This window comes from Thamnophis sirtalis, unplaced genomic scaffold (assembly GCF_051295495.1).
Source record: "Thamnophis sirtalis isolate CommonGarterSnake01/CBP01778 unplaced genomic scaffold, rThaSir2_p1.2 scaffold_1, whole genome shotgun sequence".
In the NCBI taxonomy this organism is placed as follows: Eukaryota; Metazoa; Chordata; class Lepidosauria; order Squamata; family Natricidae; genus Thamnophis; species Thamnophis sirtalis.
In genome coordinates, this window is record NW_028261381.1 from 48942495 (window position 1) to 48966598 (window position 24104).

The following is a 24104-nucleotide window of genomic DNA, read 5'->3' on the forward strand; positions in this document are numbered from 1 at the left end:
TCTAAGAACAGAAGTAGAACTGGGACACAAGAAACAGCCCTGGGTTCTGTTCACAACTAATTTGTTCACAAATTAAATTATACTCCTTAACTGACATTCTTGTGTTTAGAATTATCTATTGAAGCACCTGCTTGGATCAAATCAAGAAATATATTAAGTATCTACTGTACTTCACAGTTTAGGTTGGCTTCTTTAGCCATACATTAACTGCTATGATCCACCTGTAGCTCTGACGTCAATTTAAATGTGAACTCTGTCCTCAGTCTAGTGATCTAAAAGACACTAATTGAAGGAGGTGAAGCATTTCCTTGTAGGATTAGCAAGGGGACACTGCAGCTATGAAAAGCTTCATATTTTTCGGTGTGCTATGGCTCGCCCTTGGTAAGTGGCAACCTTTTCTGGAAATTCTGATTAATATCCTTCACTTCATTTATAAAAGCTAAACTAAAACTATATTATTAGTCAAATGATTCAATATAGAGAGATCCACATCTGACTAGCCATTGATCTACAGATATCATGATCTCCAATAAGTGGTGAATACTCTCCAATAATGTTGAACTGCTCCTGTTTCATCTTGCTTCTTTTATCAGCATTATGGCTGAACCAGGATCACTTCTCGGATAGCAATATAAAATAGGAGTCAAGGTTTGTTGCTTGGTTTCTGATGTATGCCTTATTTGGGAGTGGCAAAACAAAGATCCTGGTATGCACAACCAGTGGCAAACAGACCATGGACAGGGCTTTCCAGATAGTTTAAACCATGGGTGGACCACATTTTTGACAGTTGAAAAGTTTAAAGTTATTTTCTCGGCAAGCAGAGCCTATGGAGATGAAACTGAGAAGTCATCTAAGTGCTTGTGATTAGATTTTTCTGAGTTTTCTTTCCAGGATTTCATGATGTCGGAGATTTCGTTTAAATTGTTTTCCACAAGCCTAAAGCCTAAATCCACAAGCCTAAAGCCTAAATCCATGTAGGAGGGAAAGGGAAAAATTGTCTCTGTGCTATTTAGAAATTTGTAGATTTGTAGATTTGTAGATTTATTATAATTTATAGGCCGCCCTTTTCCCTGAGGGGACTCAGGGCGGCTTACAAAAACACGGGGAAGGGGGTACAAAGACAAAAAGCATAAGACAATACATAATATTAAAAAATAGAGCACAACATTCATTCATCATTCGGGAGGGGACGAACTAAGATTTTTATCCCCAGGCCTGACGGGATAGCCAGATCTTAAGGGCCGTGCGGAAGGCCTGGGCGGTGGTGAGGGTGCGGATCTCCACGGGGAGATTGTTCCATAGCGTCGGAGCTGCAACTGAGAAGGCTCTCCTCCGCGTAGTCGCCAGTCGGCACTGACTGGCGGATGGGATTCGGAGGAGGCCTACCCTGTGCGATCTGATGGGACGCAGGGAGGTAATTGGCAGAAGGCGGTCTCTCAAATAGCCAGATCCACTACCATGGAGCGCTTTGTGAGTGGTAAGTAGGACCTTGAAGTGCACCCGGAGACCAACAGGAAGCCAGCGCAGCTCACGGAGGATCGGTGTTATGTGGGCGAACCGTGGTGCGCCCACGATCACTCGCGCGGCCGCATTCTGGACTAGCTGAAGTCGCCGGATGCTCTTCAAGGGCAGCCCCATGTAGAGCACGTTGCAGTATTCCAGCCTAGAGATCACAAGGGCTCGAGTGACTGTTGTGAGCGCCTCCCGGTTCAGGTAGGGCCGCAACTGGCGCATCAGGCGAACCTGAGCAAATGCCCCCCTGGTCACAGCTGACAAATGATGGTCGAAACTCAGCTGTGGATCCAGGAGGACTCCCAAGTTGCGGACCCTGTCTGAGGGGTATAAATTGTGTCCCCCCAGCCTGATTGATGGAACATTAGCCAAATTATTGGGAGGAATAATTTTCAGTAATAATTTATTACTGAATTTTGATGGCACAACCTTCAGGAATTCTGAAAAGGAAGCTGCATGGACCCCCCCCCCCATTTTTCTACTCTCAGCGGCAGGAGAAACTATGGAATAACAACTAATTGAATATAGCTGCAAATCTTCTTGTACATATCAAGCCAACCATCTTTAGTTGGCTTAGTGTTAGTTAAAAAACACACGATTCTCTTGTTTTTCAAAGAAGCCTATCTTTCCCTTAGGAAAATACTTTCCAGAACAAGAAAAACATCCTTTTTCTCATTAAAAGAATCCAAAACAATGGAAAGGGCATCTTTGGATCCAACCTGAACTAAGCTTAACCTTTTAACTCAGATCAAGTGTAAACTTAGATTTTTTCCAGCTTGACATTGTTAAATTCTAATTTTTGTTCAAATATTTTCTATTAGACAATTTATTTATAAATTAGATAATTTATCGAAATCACAATATTTTTTAATCCCACAATAGTTGATGGACCAAATACTTTCTTACATTTGATAGTGTTAGTGTTTGTATGGGGTATAATTCCATTTCAAAAACATTTTTCACAACAGCAAATCAAAAGGTTTTAGCTTGAGAAGATTTTCATTACTTGTCTGAGTAAGATAACGGTGGATGATTTTGAAGTAATTGAAATCTATTTGCTAATTGCTTTTCAATAGTTGAAGGGGGAGATTTGGAAATATTTTTCAAACTTTTTAAAGAAATTGCCCAGTCTTGAAAAAACATGTTGTTTTAATCATATAGGTAGTTCCAGTGTGCATAGACAGCTCTCTTGAGAATATCAAAATTTCAAACTCGGTAATACCATAGGTAATGTCCCCTTTCCTAAGACCTGTATTAAATCTCTTGAAAATATTCAAAGTGCAACTAAGATATCTCATATTAAACCACTTTGCAAACGAGATCATCGGTTGCCTAGTAATACTTTACTAGATGTACAATTCATAATTTGATAATCTGTACAATGCTATACCATCACTTTTTATACCAACACTCTTATCTCGGCCATTTTGAATGTAATAGTTTTCCACCAAGACATTAATAAATATGGCAGAAAATAAACATAAAAGAGTTTGGATTAAACTATTTTAATGGCTCTATTCTGTTAAATAGAAACTACAAAATATGTGAATATTACCAAGAGCTAGTTATCCACAAAATATATTTAAGCTACAAATTGGTATTTTTATGTATTCAAATTTATATCTGTTGCCAATTGCAGGTGTATGTAAACCATAGCCATATTCAACAATACCCTATAATCACAATAAAATATGCTAGAAATACATAACATTAAAATTCCTAAAATGAAATCAAGTAATATGCAATAATGTGGCTCCTGGGGTAAGTATGGCAAACTGAAGATGGCTCTGAGAATTTTTTCTGAGAATATTCTTTTCCTACTGGATTTATAAATGAGGCTTATAAAAGCCTCAAAGAACCTGTGTGATTGAATAAAGAAGAAATGAAGAGAAATAAAATCCTACAGCAATATTTGAATAAACTAAAGATTAAGAATGTTAGAAGTAAAAGGAAGGTTTATAAAGTTGGTTTATTTGATCAATGTTAAAATAAGTATGTCGTTACTTCTGGCTATCCATTTTGGATATTCTGTTGACATAAGGATGAAAAGACGTTTTTTTAATGAATTTGTTCATAGATAAGAGATGGAAGATGGGATGAAGAGATGTTTGTACACTTAAAGATGGCAAAGACTCACTGAATTTATTTATACCTATTGTAATGAAGGTTTGAAGTCAGGGCTTTAGGTATTTCTTTTCTCTTTCTTCTTTTTCTTTCTTGGGGAAGCCAGATTCACTTAACAGCCATATTATTCACTTAACAAATGCAGCAATTCGGTTAACAACTATGGCAAAAAGGTCGTAAAATGGGGCAAAGCTAATTATTCTTAATTGGTGCTAAGCAATGTGGTTGTTAAGTGGGTTACACCCAATTTTATGGCCCTTTTTCCATGGTCATTAAAAAAACAACCACAGAATCTGGCTTGCCCCATTGAAGCCAGCTGGGAAAGTCATTTAAAGTTATCAAGGGACCTGGGATGCTGCAACCCTCATAAATATATCTCACTTGCCCAGCGCTTGAATCATAATCACATGTCCACGGGCACTGCAATTGTCAGAGGTGTGAAGGTTGGTCATAAGTCACTTTTTTAATGCCATTGCAACTTTGCCTTGTCATAAGTAAACAGTTGTAAATCAAGGACTAGCTATACACAAAAGCAGCCATATCATAGGCCAGTGGGGTGAACCTATGGCAGGTGTGTCAGAGGTGACACTCAGAGCCCTTTTTGTGGGCACATGAGCCGTCACCACAGCCAACTCCATCATGTTTCTCCCCTGGTGGGGGGAGAGAGAGAGGGATGGAGGGAGGGAGGGAAAGATCGGGAGGGAGGGAAAGAGGGGGAGGGAGGGAAAGAGAGAGGAAGGGAGGGAGAGAAAGAGAAAAAGAGAGAGAGGGAGGGAAAGAGAGGGAGAGAGGGAAAGAGAAAGAGAGAGGAAGGGAGGGAGAGAAAGAGAAAAAGAGGAAGGGAGGGAAAGAGAGAGAGAGAAAGAGAGAGGAAGGGAGGGAGAGAAAGAGAAAAAGAGGGAGGGAGGGAAAGAGAGAGAGAAAGAGAGAGGAAGGGAGGGAGAGAAGGAGAAAAAGAGAGATAGATAGAGGGTAGAAAAGAGATAGAGAGAAAGGGGGAAGGGAAAAATGATAGTACACAAGTTTTTCTTTTTTATTGTTGCTAAACAATAAAAGCAGAAAAAAAATGAAAGGGCATAAAAGTGTATTTCTCACGTTTTTCTTAGAACAATTAGCTGAAGTCTGCCTTATTTGTCATTATTTTATTATCATTAATCCTATTATCATTAATAATGAAGTAAAACCTCATTATTCAGGTTAAATTTGCCATGTTGGCACTTTGCAATCAATAAGTGGGTTTTGGGTTGCAGTTTGGGCACTTGGTCCCTAAAAGTTTTGCCATTAACAAATTAACAAAGATGGAACCCACAGGAAATGGAAGAGCTACTCAGAGAAGGGAAGGGAAGAGAAGGAAAGAGGAAGCAAAACACAGAGGAGATGAGCCAGCAAACAGAGATAATTACAGAGAAAAGACAATTACGTTTTGGTGTTAGGAAAGAGTTAAATTCACTAGCCCCCTTCTTAAGTTTTTTTGCTGCCATTTGCAAGGAGATTAAAATCCTAAAGGAAGTCAACCCTGACTGTCCCTTGGAAGGACAGATACTAAAGCTATAGCTGAAATACTTTGGACACTTAATAAGTGGAGACAACTCCTTGGAAAAAACCCTGATGTTGGGAAAGACGGAAAGCAAAAGGAAAAGGGGACAGCAGAGTGATGAGATGGTTAGACAGTATCATCAATGCAACGAACATGAATTTGGGCATGTCCAGGACGGGGTCACAAAAAGTTGGATATGACTTAGCGACTGAACAAAAACAACAGTACTTATTCTTTTCTTTGTTTTCAACACTCTTCTTATCCGAAACATATCTATACCTTATGTTTTCTTATCAGGGTATATAAGGCCATCCTCCCAAACCATGACTGACTATTTGACATACAACACCGAGCTTAGTGCTGGTAAGTAAGAGTTATTTATCTGGGGCTTGCATAGTTATGTTGTCTACTGAATGAATCTACTATCTATAAAGTTGCTTTCCCCCCTTCTCCCCAAAAACATTCATTGTCAAATAGATTTGCATAATTCAGGGGGGATTACCAAAAGTGCACGTGTTCTCCCTTTTGAGAATTTACTTTTCATTATAATGTTTAATAGCCTTTAACATAGACTGCCATGTTTTTAGTGAAGGCAAGTGAATTCTTAGCTGATAGCTGAAGAAGTATAGCCCAACGTTTGGATACGATATTTGAAATTAGAACTGGACTTAGTATGAACACAATGTGCAGGTTTTATGTGAGAGAACAGGAGAGGATCAAAAAATGCCCTGCATCTTCTTTATTTCCCAAAACTTGACTGCAACTTTAAAAGAGTAAAATCATTGCATACCACTTTGGTTGTTAGTTTGCCAAGTGCTTTAGAGGACAAAAATGTAAAATGAAGTCCCAGAGCGAATCTCTGGTTTAGAGAGGGAGGTGGAGTGAAAGCTGGAGGCAGGAATAAGGAGGAAATAAAATGAAAGAAATAAAATAAGCAGCAAAAGTCAGCCTGCAGACATGATGGTTGCTTAAGCAAAGCTAATTCGAATAGAATAGAATAAAATAGTACAGAAATTTTTCGAGAATTTGTACAGCAAAGAAAATATATTACAAGACAATATCGAACAATACTTAAATACAAGGAATCTACATGAAATGGAAGAAGAGACAAGAAAAACGATAAACAAAAAAAATCACAGTAATAGAATTAAAGGAAGCATTGAAGAGACAAAAATATAATAAAACACCAGACCCAGACAGTATACCTGTAGAATTTTATAAAGCCATGCAAGAGCAGACAGAAACAGTGATTTTGGACAGTGATTTTGGACTTATTTAATGAAGCACTCAATAATGGCAGAGTGAATTAAAAAATATTAAATGAAATTATCCACACAGATCAAAACGGCTTCTTACCAAAACGTCAATTAAAAAACAACATGAGGATAATTATAAATACACCAGAATATTATGAAGAGAATCCAGGAAAACAAGTTGCACTGGTCTTCTTAGATGCCCAGAAGGCCTTTGATAACTTGAATTGGCATTTCATAACCACACAGTTAAAAATGATGAGATTTGGAGAAAAATTTATAAAAATGATAGAATCAATTAATTTGGCCCAGACAGCAAAAATAATAATAAATTGTGACACTACAGAAGACGTTAAGATATAGAAAGGAGTGAGACAGGGTTCCCTTATCACCTTTATTATTTATCCTCTCACTGGAAGTTCTACTAGCAGAAATTAGAAACAATCAAGAAATAAAGGGATTAACAATTAAAAAAGAGGAATATAAATCACAGGCATTTGCGGACGATATGGTATTCATATTAGAGGATCCATTAAAATCAGGAATTAAATTAATCCAAAAAATAGAGGAATTCGGTAAGGTAGCGGGTCTTAAAATTAATAAGAACAAAACAAAGATCATTAAGAAGAATTTTAGTAAAAAACAAGAGCAAGAATTAGAGGAAAACATGGGAATGCAAATAGCAAAAAAAGTAAAGTATCTAGGAATTTGGCTGACAGGGAAATGCTCAACGATTAAAAAAGATAATTATGTTAAAACGATTCAGAAAATTAAGAAAGATCTGGAAAATTGGAGGAAACTACAAATATCCTTAATGGGAAGAATTGCCATCATTAAAATGAATATACTACCAATTTTTTTATTTTTATTTCAAGTGGTGCCGATTAGCCTAGGGAATTTTTTCCCCATAGATTTAAATAAATTAATTGCACAGTTTATTTGGTCAGGGAAAAAGCCATGAATTAAATTAAAATTGTTACAAGACAGTAGAGAAAGAGGAGGATTCGAACTTCCCGATTGGGAGCTTTATTACCAAGCAGCAGCTCTCACCTGGATAAAAGACTGGATCAATTTAAAAAACAGAAGATTATTAACAATAGAAGGTTATAATTTGGAATTGGGTTGGCACGCCTTTATCTGGGATGGGAAAGACAAGATTCATAGCTATTTCCAAAAACATTTAATTAGAAAAGCTCTACTACAAACATGGTTAAAAATCAAAACAAAACATTATAATAAAATCCCAACCTTGCTATCCACCATGGAAGTTCTGATATACCCGAATGTATTGGACATAAACAAGTTAATAAGATATAAAGACATCTTAGACAACCAAGAAAGGCTAAAACAAGGCAAGAATTGAAAGATAAGGGAATAGATATTGGCTGGTGGCCCTATTTAAAAATACAGGCAAGGTATAAAAAAGACAGGGAAAGAGACGGATTCTATAAGGAGCCGCAAGAGCTGGATAAAATTTTACAAGGAACTGAAGAAAAATTGATTAAAAATAGATCACTACTTATTAAAATTTAAAATGGAAGAAGAAACTGTGAAAGAAACAATGATAACATGGGTGATAAATTTTGGGTATAGTATAGAATTGGCGGAATGGGAAAAATTTGGGAAATAAACTACAAATTAACAATGGCAACGGCTTATAGAGAGAACATGTACAAGATGTTCTACAGATGGCACCTTCCACCAGCGAGAATTGCAAAAATGTTTCTGGAGTGTTCATCTATCTGCTGGAAATGCAACAAACAACATGGAACATATGTGGTGGACCTGCACAGCCGCGAAAAAGTATTGGAAAAAAATAAAAGATTGGCTAGAGGAGATTACTACACATCAAATTGCACTAAAACCCAAATTATTTTTGTTAGGGATTATAAAAGGAAATTATGAAAAAAATATTAGATACTTAATTTTACACATCGTTACAGCAGCGAGAATTATATTTGCACAAAACTGGAAAAATAATTATATACCAACAGAAGAAAATGTAATTAAAAAAATATTGGAATGTGCAGAGATGGATAGGCTCACGAAAGAACTAAAAGAGGAAGACGAATCTGAATACTACTCTAAATGGGATTTATTGTACAATTGGCTAGAGGAAAGGAGGGGAAAAGCAGGAAAGCAAAAAAGAAAGGAAGAAAGATCAACAAAACAATAGACAACTACAAAACCTGAAAAGGATTAAAAGACTGAAATATAGATAAATAGACTATAGCAAATAAATATTACACAAAATGACGTAAATGTAGTAAAAACTGTTACACATAGAATATATAGAATATTACATCTAGAATGAAAAAAAGTATGAAATAATGTAAATGCACAAACATATAAAGTCATAGTTAAAAAGAGTTAATATATTATATACTTTACAAAATGACATAAATGTAGTAAAAACTACTATACATAGAACATATAGAATATTATATATAGAATGAAAAAAATGTATGAAATATTGTAAATGCACAAATATATGAAGTCATAGTTAAAAAGATTTATTGGTATAGATAAAACAGACACAACAGATAGGTAAAAAAATGTAATGTGTTGCAAAGATGTGAAGTTTGTACAAACAAAATAAAATTTATTAAAAATTTAAAAAAAGAATAGAATAGAACAGAACAGACATAATAGATTTCTTTATTGGCCAAGTGTGATTGGACACACAAGGAATTTGTCTTTGGTGCATATGCTCTCAGTTTCATAAAAAGACAAGATACATTCGTCAAGAATCATAAGGTACAGCACTTAATGATAGTCATAGGGTACAAATAAGCAATCAGAAAACAATCAATATCAATATAAATTGTAAGGATACAGGCAACAAAGTTACAGTCCTGCAGTCATAAGTGGAAGAAGACGGGTGATAGGAATGATGAGAAGACTAATAGTAATAGTAATGCAACCTTAGTGAATAGTTTGACAGTGTTGAATGAATTATATGTTTAGCAGAGTGATGGAGTTTGGGAATAAACTGTTCTTGTATCTAGTTGTCTTGGTGTGCAGCACTCTAAGTGAAACTTTTGGTTCTTGCTACCCAGGAGAAGATCTAGTGATTCCCCTGTTCAGCAGAGTCAGCACAAAGCCTAAGAAAACAAACCCGTCCAGGCAAATGATGATGAACCTTATTAATACATTTATTTTATTTTTGTTTTTCCTTTAGAATCCTATTGTGATCAGAACTCTACCTATGGTGCTACGTGTCTCCAGCTCTACAGCAAGATTATCTACCAGTGTCCTTATGGATTCTACTATAAATCAACTTGCAGGCTAGGTGAGTAGTGATCATAAGTTTGAAAAATGGTCCCAAGTCACTTTTTTTCAGTGCCATTATCATTTTAGATGGTCACTAAACAAAATGTTGTAAGTCAAGGACTACCGATATAGGGTTAGCATATGGAATCTTGGAAAGTTAATAAGCCAAAACTTTAACCATTATTAGTAAATATCAGGAAGCTTGCTTTTAGAATGGCAGGCCAAGAATAAAATAATATTTCTCTAGATAAGACTGACCTGGAATATCCATCTGCCCATCATTAATAATAGTTTCAAATGTTTCCCATTTCTTTCCTAGCTCCAGAGATCTCTTTTATACTTTGGGATAATATTCAATTTTAGTCAAGGCCAATAGTATTGAAGCCTTTCTGGTGGAGGAGATATATAGACCTAATCTGTCATCAGTAAACCCCCACCCCACCCCTAATTCCTAACTCCTAATCCTAATCTTTCAGCAGTAAACTCTAACCCCAACACTAGTTCCTAACCCTAATCTGACAGCAGTAAGGGCTGTAAGAACACAGGCCTACTGTCAGTGTTCCAAATATCACCCAAAATTAAATCAGAGTCCAAGGCAGAACTTCCCTCAAACTTCCAATATATTAAGAGAGACATGTTGGCACATCTGTGGAAAACCCAAATTTGAAAGCTTCCTGGGTTTTCCACCCAGTTGAAAGTTCATGATCTTGCCCCCATACCTACAAGTCCATCACATGGTCCAATCTTCCACTGCCACGCTGGCAGTTCCACCCATCCAGTTCCAGTCAGGCTCAGAGGTGCAGAGACAAAAGATGACCATGGGCTTCTAGAAAGGAATTTTTTATTTTGACAACAACACTCCTTACTATTCTACTCCTTACTATTCCCCCTCCCAATTGCCAACTAATGAAAAAACATAGTAAACTAATAGAGTGTGGCAGGACAAAGATCCTAAAAGGAACCAGCTGCAGGCCTGACACCTACTCTTAGAGACTTTTGATTATGTATGTGAACCCATGACAAAATAGTCATTCATATTACCATTAAAGCTGAATTCTTCATTAAGATTCCATATAACTGAGTAATTCAAAATGCATTTGACTATCACAGGGGTCCCCAACTCCTGGTCCATGAGCCAGTATTGGGCCACGGCCCGTTGGGAACTGGGCCGCACAAGCAGCAGGCAAAGCTGCATTTGTGCAAGCGGTGTTCACACAGAAAACATCCACACTCCTCACCTTTCCAGTCCCCCCCCCCACTGCCACTATTGCTGCCGCCGCCAGTCGACAAAGCTGGAAAGGTTGGGGACCACTGGACTATCACATCTGGCATAAAGGGCCACACCCCATAGTTAACAGCCTCGTTTTCAGACTGTTGAACCTAGAGTGAATTGTAAGAACATAATTCAACATTTTAAAGAGTGAGAAAGCTGGGATTGGGTGTGTCTTGCTGCAAAGAAGGAATCACCTCTGCCTGATGGCCAAGAAATGTCAATGTGCCTTTTGGATGACATCTACTGTAAACCATAGAATAACTTCATTTAAAAAAAAAACCTGAAAAGATGTCTTTAATTCAGGCTTGATCTATTGTGGTTTTAAATTGTAAATCCTAATTTGAACTCTAGCAACCCAATGTTGTTTCTAGGGAATCTCAGAAGACCTGAATTTGTACATTTTGCTTTTTTCCATTTCTTGTCCACTGCTGGGAAAAACAAAGCATATGGTTATATAATGATTTCTTTACTTTTAGCATCTGATTGTCCTGATATTGTATAGCTATCTGTAATTCCTACTGTAATTTCAGGGAAAGTATTCCCAGGAGAGATGATTCTGCGGATCCCATATAATGAGTCTATAGAAAACACAAGAAGTGAAAGTTATGAAATATTATATGATAATCTCACAACTTTTGTAAGTTTACTTTTTCTGACTTCTCTTTTACTCTCAATATAGATGCAGATACAGTGTGTGTGTGTGTGTGTCTGTCTGTCTGTCTGTCTATCTCTATTTCTATCTCTATCAATCTATCGCTCTATCTATCTATCTATCTATCTATCTATCTAATTATCTATCATCTATCTATCATCTATCCATCCATCCATCCATCCATCCATCCATCCATCCATCCATCCATCCATCCATCTATCTATCTTGCGCCCATTCATAGCTACCTCTGAATAATACAGAGGAAAAAATGTTCTGATTATGGCGTTTGTCATATTCATTATACTCAGAGTTGCCATTTTAACATCTTGATTAATTGATATTTAGCTTTCCTATGATATTAAACACTTGAGATTGATCCCATATCATCAAAAGTTTATTTAACACATACTGTTGAGTCCGGCCGGAATCAGCCGACAGCCGCAGCCAGAGCCGAAAGAAGATCCAATTGGCTCTGGCGCGGCTGCCGGCTGGCAGGAGGAATGCAGCCACCCGATTGGTTCCCCGCCTGACAGCTGTCAGTATAAATAGCTGTCAGGCGGGCATTGTTCTGTTCTTCTTCGCGTTCTGAAGTGTCCTGTTAATAATAATAAAGACTGTTGATTGAACCTCTCCTCAGTGCCTGAATACGTAAAACATACAACATTCAAAAACTGATATAAACATTGTTATAATATAAAAATAACACATATTAAATTTGTAAAGTAATAATACATTTCTGTATAATATAAATAGTTTTCAAACATTTTAGAATGCAGTTAAAGCAAGCAATTATCTAGAGCTAGATAATGGACTGATCTATGTGAAAAGGAAAACCTCCAGAAATATTACTATTACTTCATGCCAGAGAAGCTAGACCTGGTATAAAAATTATTCAGAAGAGGACCAATTCAGAGCTTTGTGAAAATGCCTCCATGTCTGTTTGTCTGTCTGTCTGTCTATCTGTCTGTCTGTCTCTCTCTCTCTCTCTCTCTCTCTCTCATCTCTCTCTCACTCTCTCTATCATCTATCTATCATCTGTCTATCTATCTATCCATCCATCCATCCCTGCCTGCCTGCCTCCCTCCCTCTCTCATCATCCATCTATCTCTATCTGTCTATCTATTCACATATTTTAGTTGGAAACATTTTAAAATGGATTATTCTTTTAGATCAATTGTTTTATATCTTGGAATAATCCAGTTTTGCCAGACTAAATTCTAGTGTTATGCAGACAACATCTTACAGGTAGTCTTTGATTTATGACCACAATTGAGCCCAAAATTTAGGTCGTTAAGTGAAACATTTGTTAAGTGTGTTTTCCCCATTTTATGACCTTTCTTGCCATAGTTGTTAAGTGAATCTGGCTTCCCCATTGAGTTTAGTGGTCAGAAGATTGTAAAAGGTGGTCACATAACCCTGGGACACTGCAACTGTCATAAATATGAATCAGTTGCCCAATGTCTGAATTTTGATCGTGTGACCAAGGGGATGCTGTAACTGTCGTAAGTGTGAAAAACAGTCATAAGTCACATTTTTCAGTGCCTTTTTAACTTTGTAACTGTTGTAAGTTGAGGACTGCTTGTATTAGCTTTGGCCTCCATGCTTTCTCTCTCCTCTAATGCTTTGGAAGAATTGCAAAGGCAATCCGAAACATCTTATGTCCAAATCTTAGACTATGGTTACTCTTAAATATGGATAGTAGAACTAAACCAATTGCACAAGTCATAGTTTAAAGTTAGGTCCAGTAATCCTGGTTTGGCTAGATTTGAACATCATGAGAAGCTGTGGCAGGACTACAACAGAGCAGAACTCCTCTCTAGAGGGTAACTTTTCCTCTTAATGTTAAACCTTGTTTTAGTTTAAGTGTTGCATCCAAACTCATATCCATGTTTATACACATCTCCTTTGTTAAAGTACTGTAATTCACCTTTGTATCTGTATCTGTTGAGGTGTTCCCATCCCCATTCATTTTTTAAAAATAAATCCCGATTTTCAGTTTGATTCTTACTTGTGTTGTTTTAAACTTTTACAGTTTCAACAGACATTTAAAGTGGAGTCTCAGAACATAAGCGTAAGCATTCGTATCGTGAAGTAAGTGTGACGGCTTTGTTGATATGTATACCTTATACATTTTAATACATATTCCAGAGGTGGTATTCAGCAGGTTCTGACCAGTTCTGGAGAACCAGTAGTGGAAATTTTGAGTAGTTTGGACAACCGGTAGATACAACCTCTGACTGGCCCTGCCCCCATCTATTCTTTGCCTCCAAAATCCCAGCTGATCAGGATTTTGCAGTAACCTTCCCCTGGAGTGGGGAGGGAATGGAGATTTTACAGTATCCTTCCCCTGCCATGCCCACCAAACCACACCCATCAAGCCACACTCACAGAACTGGTAGTTTAAAATGTTGAATTTCACCACCGATACATTCTTGGCATCTTTGTTGATATGTATACCTTATACATTTTAATACATATTCTCTGTGTGTGTCTGTCTGTGTGTATGCATTCTTAGCGTGAAGTAAATGTGATGGCTTTGTTGATATGTATACTATATATATATTAATACTGTGTGTGTGTGTGTGTGTGTGTGTGTGTGTGTGTGTGTGTAAAAAAGCTGAATTCTTAAGGACAAGTAGTGCTGACTTACCCACTGGAATTAGGACTGGCATCTCCATCAGTAAGGGATGGAGTTGTAAAGTGAAATACAACATGACTGTGCCTGACTCAGGGTAGCAGTTTGTCAGTTCCAGTTTCCTTGTTAAGGGAATCATGCGACTGTGACTTAAGATTTTCTGCCAGTTTCCCCATTGACTTTGCTTGCCAGGAGCTGGCTGGGAAGGTTGCAAATGGTAATCATGTGGTGCTACTTTGCCACTGGAACTCTGCATTGGTTGCCGAATTGAGATCACATTACTGCAGCAATAGTGCAATAGCTGCAAAGGGCTGGCCGTAAGTCTCATTATTCAGAGCTAAGAGAACTTGAATGGTCACTGAACAAGTGGCCAGTAAATGAGGACTACCTGTAAAAGATCTCTGTAAAGAGTTGCAGCCTGTCATTTCTCCGGATATTCCTTCCAAAGCTCCAATCAATTTGTATTCTCAGTTAGCATCCCAATCGTTATTAGTCTTGGTTTGAAAGCCTCCCTTCAGTTATATTTTATAAATATGTCTTATAAATAGTCTCCAGCTTTAGCAGGAGGCTGGACTAGAAGACCTCTAAGGTCATTTCCAAGTCTGCTATTCTGTTCCATCTTTATTTCCCTTTGCAACTCAGCTCTTTCTGGTTGGGTGCCAAAGTTTGCAGATTTTCTTTGTAATGGCTGCTTTGGTTTTAACCATAATAAACTTAAAATACTGGAATCCAACAGGGACGTGCAGTCACTAGAGGCAGGGGAGGCGGGGCCTCACCAGTCTCCTAAGGGAAAAGAAAGAATTTTAAATAATTTTTTTTAAATAATTAAAGCCAGGGTGGTTGCTACCAGATTCAAAGTCACAGTGGCTTGGTGTCTGCTCTCAGTGTTAACTATGGGAGGAGGCCAGAGAACTCGTGGCCTCTTTTGCCTAAGGAATTGTTCGCCTTTTAAAAGTTAAGGCGGAGTTAACAAGCGAACACTTTCATATGCAAAAGAGGCACTGATTCTCCCGCCTCCTGATCGGGGAGCAGCGAATCATGCCTTAGGAGCACACTTACGTTAAGCACGCTTACATTGGGCGGACAAGACGAGAGTTGAGAGAGTTTCCACAGCTGGAAAAGGTGGATCGGATGGAGGGAGGGGGGGGATTCAAATTTATTGTAATTTAATTTGTAATTTTTTTATTGTGAGGTGTGTCTGTGTATGTGTGTTTTTCTTTCTTCACAGCGGTGGGGTCGGAGGAGGCAGGGGGGGCGAGGCGGCGGAGCGCGGAGGTGGCAGGGACGTTCTCGCCGCTGTGTCCCAACAGGCCAGGTGTTTCGCGTTTATGCCCGCCATAAACGTGAGACGCCTGGCCTGTTGGACACAGTGGTGACGGGGGAGGAATGGGCTGGGTGGGCTGGCTGGCTGGGGAGGGGGGAGCCCTTTAAAGCCCTGCTGCCGCGCCTTCCCAGCAAGACTTCCTTTCGGCTCGCGGTTTCCCTTGCCTGCCTTAACCAAAGCTTGGCGCCCTGCCTCTGCTTTCGCGCTCTCCCTCTCTCAGCTGTGCAGCAGCTTCGGCGGCAGCTCTCGGCCTACGGCAGCAACATCACGCAGGCTGTGGAAGGAGAAGGAGGAGGAGGAGGGAACCAAGAGAGGCATTTAACGGGTGTGCACCCCACAGCCAGGACCGTCATTACCCCTCAAGCCGCGTTTCTTCCTGCAAAGCCCTTCGGGCAATCCAAGAGCTCCGCCTGATGCCCAAAGGGCTTTGCAGGAAGAAACGCGGCTTGAGGGGCAATGACGGTCCTGGCTGTGGGGCGCACACCCGTTAAACGCCTCTCTTGGTTCCCTCCTCCTCCTCCTTCTCCTTCCACAGCCTGCGCGATGTTGCTGTCGTAGGCTGAGAGCTGCTGCCGAAGCTGCTGCACAGCTGAGAGAGGGAGAGCGCGAAAGCAGAGGCAGGACGCCAAGCTTTGGTTAAGGCAGGCAAGGGAAACCGCGAGCCGAAAGGAAGTCTTGCTGGGAAGGCGCGGCAGCAGGGCTTTAAAGGGCTCCCCCCTCCCCACCCAGCCAGCCCACCCAGCCCATTCCTCCCCCGCCACCACGCTTGCTTCACTGGCCATGAAGGTCACCGCACGTCACTGGAATCCATAGCCAACTTTCTTAACATACAAGTGCCCTTGTGAAATTACTTTTTCAGATTATCTCCAGAAACTTCAGAAAGCGTGAATAAGGTAGAAAACAAAAATGGAACTACAGTTACAAATCAGACTAAAGTTACGCTCATCACTACATTTGATGAAAAGGCAAATATGACAGTTAACCAATGGCAAGAAGCTGTAAATAGTTCTACCTTTTTGGATGAATTCAATATCATATCATTTAAAGGTATGTATATATAATTAAAAGGTTGATTCAATCCAGTCCATTTAAAACTATTATAGATTCCCCAAGTTGCTGACTCTCCAAATGTGTGGGATTACACATGTCACTATCTCCAGCTGACATGTCAACCAACCAGTCACAGATATTTTTACTTTGAAGAGAGTTATTCTGACCAATCAGACTATCACTTGGTTCATATGCCCCAAAGAAGAGGGGAGTCACCTATTCTTCAAAACACCTGAAGGCAGGACAAGAAGCAACTAATCAAAGAAAGAAGCCACCTAGAACTAAGGAGAAATGTCCTGACAGAACAATTAATCAATAGAATGGCTAGCCTTTAGACATTCTGGTTGAGCAAGGGATTGGATTAGAAGCCCTCCCTTCCCTTCCAATTACGTTACTCTGTTATTCTGTTATATACAGGTTTAGGCCATTATTTTAACAACTAAATCACATAACCACAATCAACTGACTGCACCTATACATCTTCAGATGACTTAGCACAACTTAGCTTGGGATCATCTAAGTTCAGTTCTTTTATCTACTAGGTAGGGCACTAAAAAGCAGTAGTCAGCTGGCATAACTCCTTTACTTCCCTCCCCCCTCCAAATTCAAAGGTTGCTTCACACATCAAGCTAAGCCATAACATATTTTTGGTTTCACATGAAATGCGAATCCAGATCATTGTGGTGTGTAAATTATGGCTTGGGCTGTGTGTGTGTGTGTACGTACGCCAAACTATGTTCAACAAAACAAAGATAAACAATGACATCTTAATGTAATTTATATCCAGCTCTATCTATTGAGTGAGTGTGATGCAGATTAGGTTTTTTTAATATTGCACATTGCTGCATTTCCTGGTTCTTGCTTAAAACAGGTAGCAGATGTAACTGAATTGTTGCGGGTTAGGGTTAGGCAAAAGTCAGAGGTCAATTGGTATAATTATTAATGAAATAGAGATCAGTCACCATATCAGGTAGATACAATGTCTAGAATGGAAGCAATAAGCTTCCACAGATATGTGTGTATGGAGATTATCAGTCATCCAGATCATGGTTATCCCAAAGATATGTTTTTTTTTCAAGAAACAATTGGACTTTCTTATTTTTCTTTGAAGACATCTCACTTCTAATCCAAGAAGCTTCTTCAGTTCTTACTGGATGGTGGGGAATGGAAGGATTTATACTGCAAGAATATGTCTGAAAGGAGTATAAATCCGTCAATTCCCCACCATCCAGTCAGAGTTGAAGAAGCTTCTTGGATGAGAAGTGAGATGTCTTCAAAGGAAAACAAGAAAGTCCAGTTGCCTCTTGAAAAAAGCCTCTTTGAGATTTCCACAGTTACAGGTTTGGAAGAATTACAGTTCAAAGACCTGGAAATGTATGACTTAAAGTCTGCATTCGTGAGGCTTTTATTTATTTAAATAAAATAAATACCACTGTATAACTTAATCATTACTACTTGGCTGTACAGGAGTGTGTGTCTAAGGATCACAACTCAATAGGAATTTATATATTTCAATATTTAACCACTGTATCAGATTTTGAGACATTCATTTGCAACCTGCTGGCATTTTAAATAATCAAATTTCCCAGGCAATGACATTACTATTAATTTCAAAAGACATAGAGAGAAAAAACACATTCCTTCCAAAAACCTCCCCTTGTGTCATTAGAAACTGAACCCAAATCCTGTTACAATCCAGTCACACTCACTGGCACCAATTTCCTAAGATTTTATTATTTTTCCAGCCATATCTGGAGATGCCAGGGACAGAACCTGAGGCCTTCTCCACGCAGAATCATGGACTCTACCACTGAGTAGAAGTCCTTGAATGTCTACTATTGAGAGATGTACAGTGGAACCTTGGGTAATGATCGCTTCTGACCATGACCAAATCGGGTCCAGACCAAAAAATCCGCTAAATTTTTCACTCTGGTCGAGAACATATACTTGGGTGGCAATCACAGCCTCAGTGATTTCCCCTGCTGTAGCAATTTTCCCTTCAGCATTTTGTGTGTGTGGGTATGTGTGCATGTGCAGTCAGTCTTGCTTCCCGTCACAACCAAATTGGGTGCCGACCGAAGCCCTGGAATGGGTTACGGTCATGACCCGAGGTTCCACTGTATTGCTTCCTCTCCAGCTACTTATCCACACTGTTCTACTTTTTATTAGGTATATCAGGTTGTGATATACAATTTTTCAATTGTGATAAAAACACTACAAACTGCACGGATGTTGACGGTGGTATTCCAAAATGTGAATGTATAAATGGCCTGGATAAGGTGAACTCAGAAGACAAAGCTTGTCGAGGTAAGACTTTGAAGGCAATTTTCTGAGATAAATCTGTGGTTAGCTGTCTAGCACAAACCAGAGTTTCTTATTAAATATGATTTTGGGAATCCATAACCTTTTATAGCCAGAGGGCATATCTAATTTTTTAAAAATTAAGATGATACCAGTTACTGAATTCACTCTGTAGGTGCACGCGCACACATATATGCATGTATGTTGCATGTAAGAAACATTATTGCTGCATCCAGGCTACACTCTGGTCCGTGCCTGATGCAGAGCCGCTGAGCCCTGATTGGCTGAAGCAAAACTGGCGCTAATATATAAGGAGCTGTCAAAAGTGCTGACAGCCGCTGCTCCTGTTAGCCAAGAAGCCGCACCAGCTGTTAAACTAGCGCTCACAATTAGCTTTAATTGTTAGAAATAAACACTGTTAGCTTTTACAAAATGTCTCGCCTCAATCTGTAAGTCCCCTCGCACTGGGACATAAGAATTATTTTAGAGTAAGCCATTAATAAAATACTAAGAGTCACAAATGGAATCCTAAATTTTGGAGCTTCCCGCTGTAACTCTGGGAACCTGGGAGTTGTCTACATACGTATAGTTCCCACAGAGCCCAGTACTTCTTATTTCTGAGAAATGCTTGAGAAAGTACATTTAAAATTAGGTTCTAAGAAATACATCTAACCGAAGAAAGTTCTAATTTATGAAATGATTTGAAGTAAGAATATCATCAGTGAATCTCCACTCAGTTCATTTATGCAACGTATGCTCAAAGGGTGCATACAGGTAGTCCTTGAGTTACAAATGGAATGGAACCTGCCCATTCCATTCATAACCCAAGGATTCGTGGAAGTGAATCTCATACCTTGAATGCGATCCCTCCCTCCTTTCGCCCATGCATTTGCTAATCAAATGCAAGGCTCGTTTAGTGCACATGTGGTATTTCAGGGTGGGGAAGGCCATGGGGTGTGTGTGTCTTGTAATGATAAGGCCACCTGCTGAAGACCAACCAAGGCCGCCCCAACCCACTGAAATACCTCATGCTCCCCACAATTGCTTTCCCCCCACAACCTGCCGAGCCGGGTCACTTACCTTGTGAAGGTCTAGCAAGCAGTCTCCTCTCCAGCCTATCAGCCACAAGCACCCCTCTACAGTTCCGTTTGAGTCTCCACAGGCCTTGCCTGACAGGTTGCTGGCCGAAATGGAATTTCCGAGGGACGACTCTGGCCCTTCAATGCTCCATTCAGCCACCTGCAGGCCTCCCTTGCCCTGTTCCAGGCTGAAATGGAGCATCCGGGGGTCTCCCCGGCCTGTTCCAGGCCAAAATGGAGCCTCTGGGGGCTGGATCTAAATATTGAAAGGAACCACTGGACTGCCATTGCCTCGCTTTGATATGACCTATCTTCAGTCAATCCTAAGTAATAATCCTAAATTATTATCTCTTCCTCCCCTCCCGAGTGCAGTTTGTAACCAAAGCTGTTCTGCAGAAAACAATAGATTCTGTCTCATAAAAGCAAATCTCATCCCTGGTTGCCAATGTCTGCCAAATTTCAAGGAAAAGGATGGAGAATGTAAAGCGTAAGTACGTGATTAAGAAAGCTGCCCTCCTCCAATGTTATCTTCATTTCTGTGAATGGGTGGACCTGCCCATGTTGTTTTTGTAAAAACAAAATGGAAGCAGTTTGTTGTTGCCCTTTCCCCCTGACTTCCTTTTGTTTTATTCCCCTTTTGGCCTCCAGGTGAGAGAAAGTTTTAGCCTTCTTTGTTCCCCAAGAATGACCAAGGTTGGCTATCTGCTGCCTCTTGTACTGACCAGAGTTTGATTGCTGTGCCAAACTGATATGATTGCATGGGATGATTTGTGGTCTTAAGTCTTTCCTAAGCAGACATTAGCTGCATAGAGAGATGTGGGGAGCCAGTTTAATCATATCATGATAATAATATGCATTATAAGAAAAAAAAGAAGCTCATCTAAGATATAAAAAACATAGTGCTCCTAAGTTACACACAATATGTTCTCCCACTGTAAATAAAACGATCGTTCTACAGGTAGTCCTTGACTTACAACCATAATGGAGCCTGGAATTTCCACTGTATGTCCCGATGCTCATAACTCAAAGCACCCACATGTCTGATCCAATTTTACAACACTTTTTGTAACAGTTGGTTACGTGAAAGTGGGGGTTGTAAATGGCATGGTGTGACCACAGGGATGGGCAGCTGTGGATTCTGAGCCCCAAGTACCTATGTAAGGGTCCATCAGAACTTGTGAGTGGTCACAAAATAACCAGTTGTAAGTCAAGGGCTATCTGCACAGGAGGAATCTTGGTACATCATTGGTATATTTTATTCGATCACTCACAATGATACTTTGTGTTTACTTTTAGGTGCGGCATTGGGTTTTCTGGAGAAGACTGCCAAGACAGTATGTATTACAAGGAGAATGTTTTATTTAAAACTGGAAACTATTTCTGGGAGGAAATGTATATGGTAGACCATCTATAATATAAATTGTATCAAAAAAGCCCAGAAATGCAACTTCTATTATTTGAGAAAACATAAGGAGAAATATCACACACAGTACAGACATACATATAGAACCATTTCTGGACCAGATCCACACTGAAAACTGCCATTTTTAAGATTATATTTGCCATAAGCATCATTTGCAATGGATGTGAGTTTAGGGGAGTGCACAAGAGGAGCCTTGTGATGCCATATTCATGTACAAAAGAGGCACACACCTTGCAGCACAATATTACTGCTTCTTATCTTTCTAATGAAAGCAGCAAGCTTCTGTGGACACCTCTATGTTGCACTGTACCTGAGGTGGGTTGCCAATTTTTCAACTACTGGTTCAGGTGCGCTCCCGCGCATGCTCCCACACACGTTCCTGTGTACATGGCACTTCTGTGCATGCGCAGAAGAGTCTGGGAGGGTGGGTGGAGCCTCCTGCCACCGCTACTACCAGTTCCCCCGATCCGGGCCGAACCGGGAGCAACCCACCTCTGCACTGTACCATTTCAAGTATTTTTGTAGAACATCTTTGTTGCAATGCCACATAAATATATATTATGAAGAACTTCAAAGAAGTAGTCACCATTTATGATTTGCTCAGGACCAAATAAATTCTTTGAACATACCCAATTGCCACAGCTGAAATTTAGCACAGGGACTTGGGATATTCTAAGCTTTCCAAAAAAGAATCCTGCTACTAAAATGTAATAATGTATTTTGTGTTTCCTAAGATGATCATAACACGGAAGCTCTTTCCACAAAACAACCCCCCCCCCCGGGATAAATATTTGTTTATTTCTTGTTTTAATTTTGTTTTAAAATTCCTTGTTTCCCTCACAGAGTTGGGGACAGGAAGTGTTATTTTGAAATAAATAGAATATTATTTCACTTCAGCATGGTGAATGTATGTTATAAAAATTATATTATAGAACACAGTTAATTGTATGTCGTCAGGTTCGGTGGCAGAATTTGGCACTCACACTTTACACTTTAACACAAGGCTCTGCTTTTCCCCACTTTACATTTGGTTCACTTTCAATTAAATTCCTACCCTCCCATGGCTCTTGCTTTCTTTCTCCCCCAAAACTCCCTGATCCCCAAGAAGCTACTACTTGCTAATTAAATAAGGCCTCCAGGAAATCTTTCTATGAAGATATCTAGGTTTATGCCTATCAGCATGATAAAATATTTGAATTTCCTTCTCCTTCCATTCGTCTTCAAATCGTGGTGGTCCCCCCCCCACTTATATTGTATCCCAAGAGATGATTTATTTCTTCATTTCTTTCCCATTCACTTTTTCCAAAAGAAAAAGAAGAACCAAAAATTCCTAGGGATGAGGAGCAAGAGGTGGTATTCAACCAGTTTGGACCAGTTCACATGAACTGGTAGTGGAAATCGTGGGTAGGCCCGCCCCCGCCCATCCGCCCCAGCTCTTTGTTCCTATTTAGGCATGTTTTTGAGGCTGGGTGAATGCGCAGAAGGCACGTGTGCGAGCAAAGAACATGCGTGGAAGGCCAGGTGCATGCACAGCAAACCAGTGGTAACAAAATGTGAAACTCACCACTGGCAGCTATTAAATCAATTCAGATGAAATCAAGCAATCAATCACCCTTCATTGTCTCCCTGTCAAGATGTAATTTGATAAACATAGAGGAATCTCTGATACTTTTTCCCTATTCCATCCAAAGTAAAAAACCTCTCTATACAGAGACAATCTAGAATGAAAACAAGGATAACTAAAAAAAGAAATAGATAATAGGGGACAGTTTAGAAAAAAACAAAACAAGATATAATAGCCCTGTAGGTGACAGGGAAAATTAAATTCTATTCTCCTTTTATTTGCAACCATGCAAAATAAGGGTATGTAGAGGACCTCATAAAAGACATGATATCCATGGTAATTTTGAAATCTCTTCTCAGGTTACATGGCCATCATCATAGGAATATCTACCTTCTGCGGCGTTCTTCTGGTGGCTTTAATTGGTGTTACAACTTACGTCTTAGTCAGGTACAAATGACTTTTGGGGGTGTATGAACAGATGCCATTAAAAAAATTGTGACATGAGATAAGTTTGAATTTCATAGTTTAATTTGGAGATCAAAGGTCAGGGGTCAGAAATCTTAAACACTCAAAGAGCCATTTGGACCCGTTTCCCACAGAAAAGAAAACACAGGGAGCAACAATACCCTTCCCATGCCTGACTATTTCTTGAGCAGCCACAGAACTAGCATATGTAGTTGAATTAAACATTCTGTTTTCTTCTGAAACTTTTCTTGGATTTATCCATGGCTGGCCTACCGGGGGTCAAAAAGCTCAATAAATTGCATGCCGGCAGGTATCACACATGTGGTGGTTGTGACACATATTTTGAGTGACAGGGAGCCGCAACAGAGGGATGAAAGAGTCACATGCAGCTCCAGTGCCACATGCGGCTCCAGAGCCACAGATTGCTGACCTCTGCTTTAGGTGATGCATGAATGGACCAATTGATTAAATGTGTATATCAATCTTGTCACAGCTTCAGCTTTAGTGTGAATACAGGTAGTCCTCAACTTACCATCATTCATTTAGTGACCATCCAAAGTTATTTTTAAAAAGTGAATTATGACTGTTTTTTACACTTATGACTGTTGTCGCACCCCATGATCCTATGATCAAAATTTG

General features: G+C 39.5%; 1 protein-coding gene across 1 annotated transcript in view; it reads left to right on the forward strand.

Annotated features, from left to right (window-relative positions):
• Positions 1 to 302: 302 nt before the first annotated feature.
• MUC13 (mucin 13, cell surface associated) overlaps positions 303 to 24104 on the forward strand; it is a 28142-nt gene continuing 4340 nt past the window's right edge. The window contains exons 1-10 of the mRNA XM_087711708.1: positions 303 to 381; positions 5471 to 5536; positions 9608 to 9718; positions 11503 to 11609; positions 13657 to 13715; positions 16443 to 16630; positions 18803 to 18940; positions 20386 to 20500; positions 21310 to 21347; positions 23360 to 23447. Coding sequence (XP_087567834.1) covers positions 339 to 381; positions 5471 to 5536; positions 9608 to 9718; positions 11503 to 11609; positions 13657 to 13715; positions 16443 to 16630; positions 18803 to 18940; positions 20386 to 20500; positions 21310 to 21347; positions 23360 to 23447 — 953 coding nt within the window. The 5' untranslated portion in view covers positions 303 to 338. The remainder of the gene's footprint in view (positions 382 to 5470; positions 5537 to 9607; positions 9719 to 11502; positions 11610 to 13656; positions 13716 to 16442; positions 16631 to 18802; positions 18941 to 20385; positions 20501 to 21309; positions 21348 to 23359; positions 23448 to 24104) is intronic.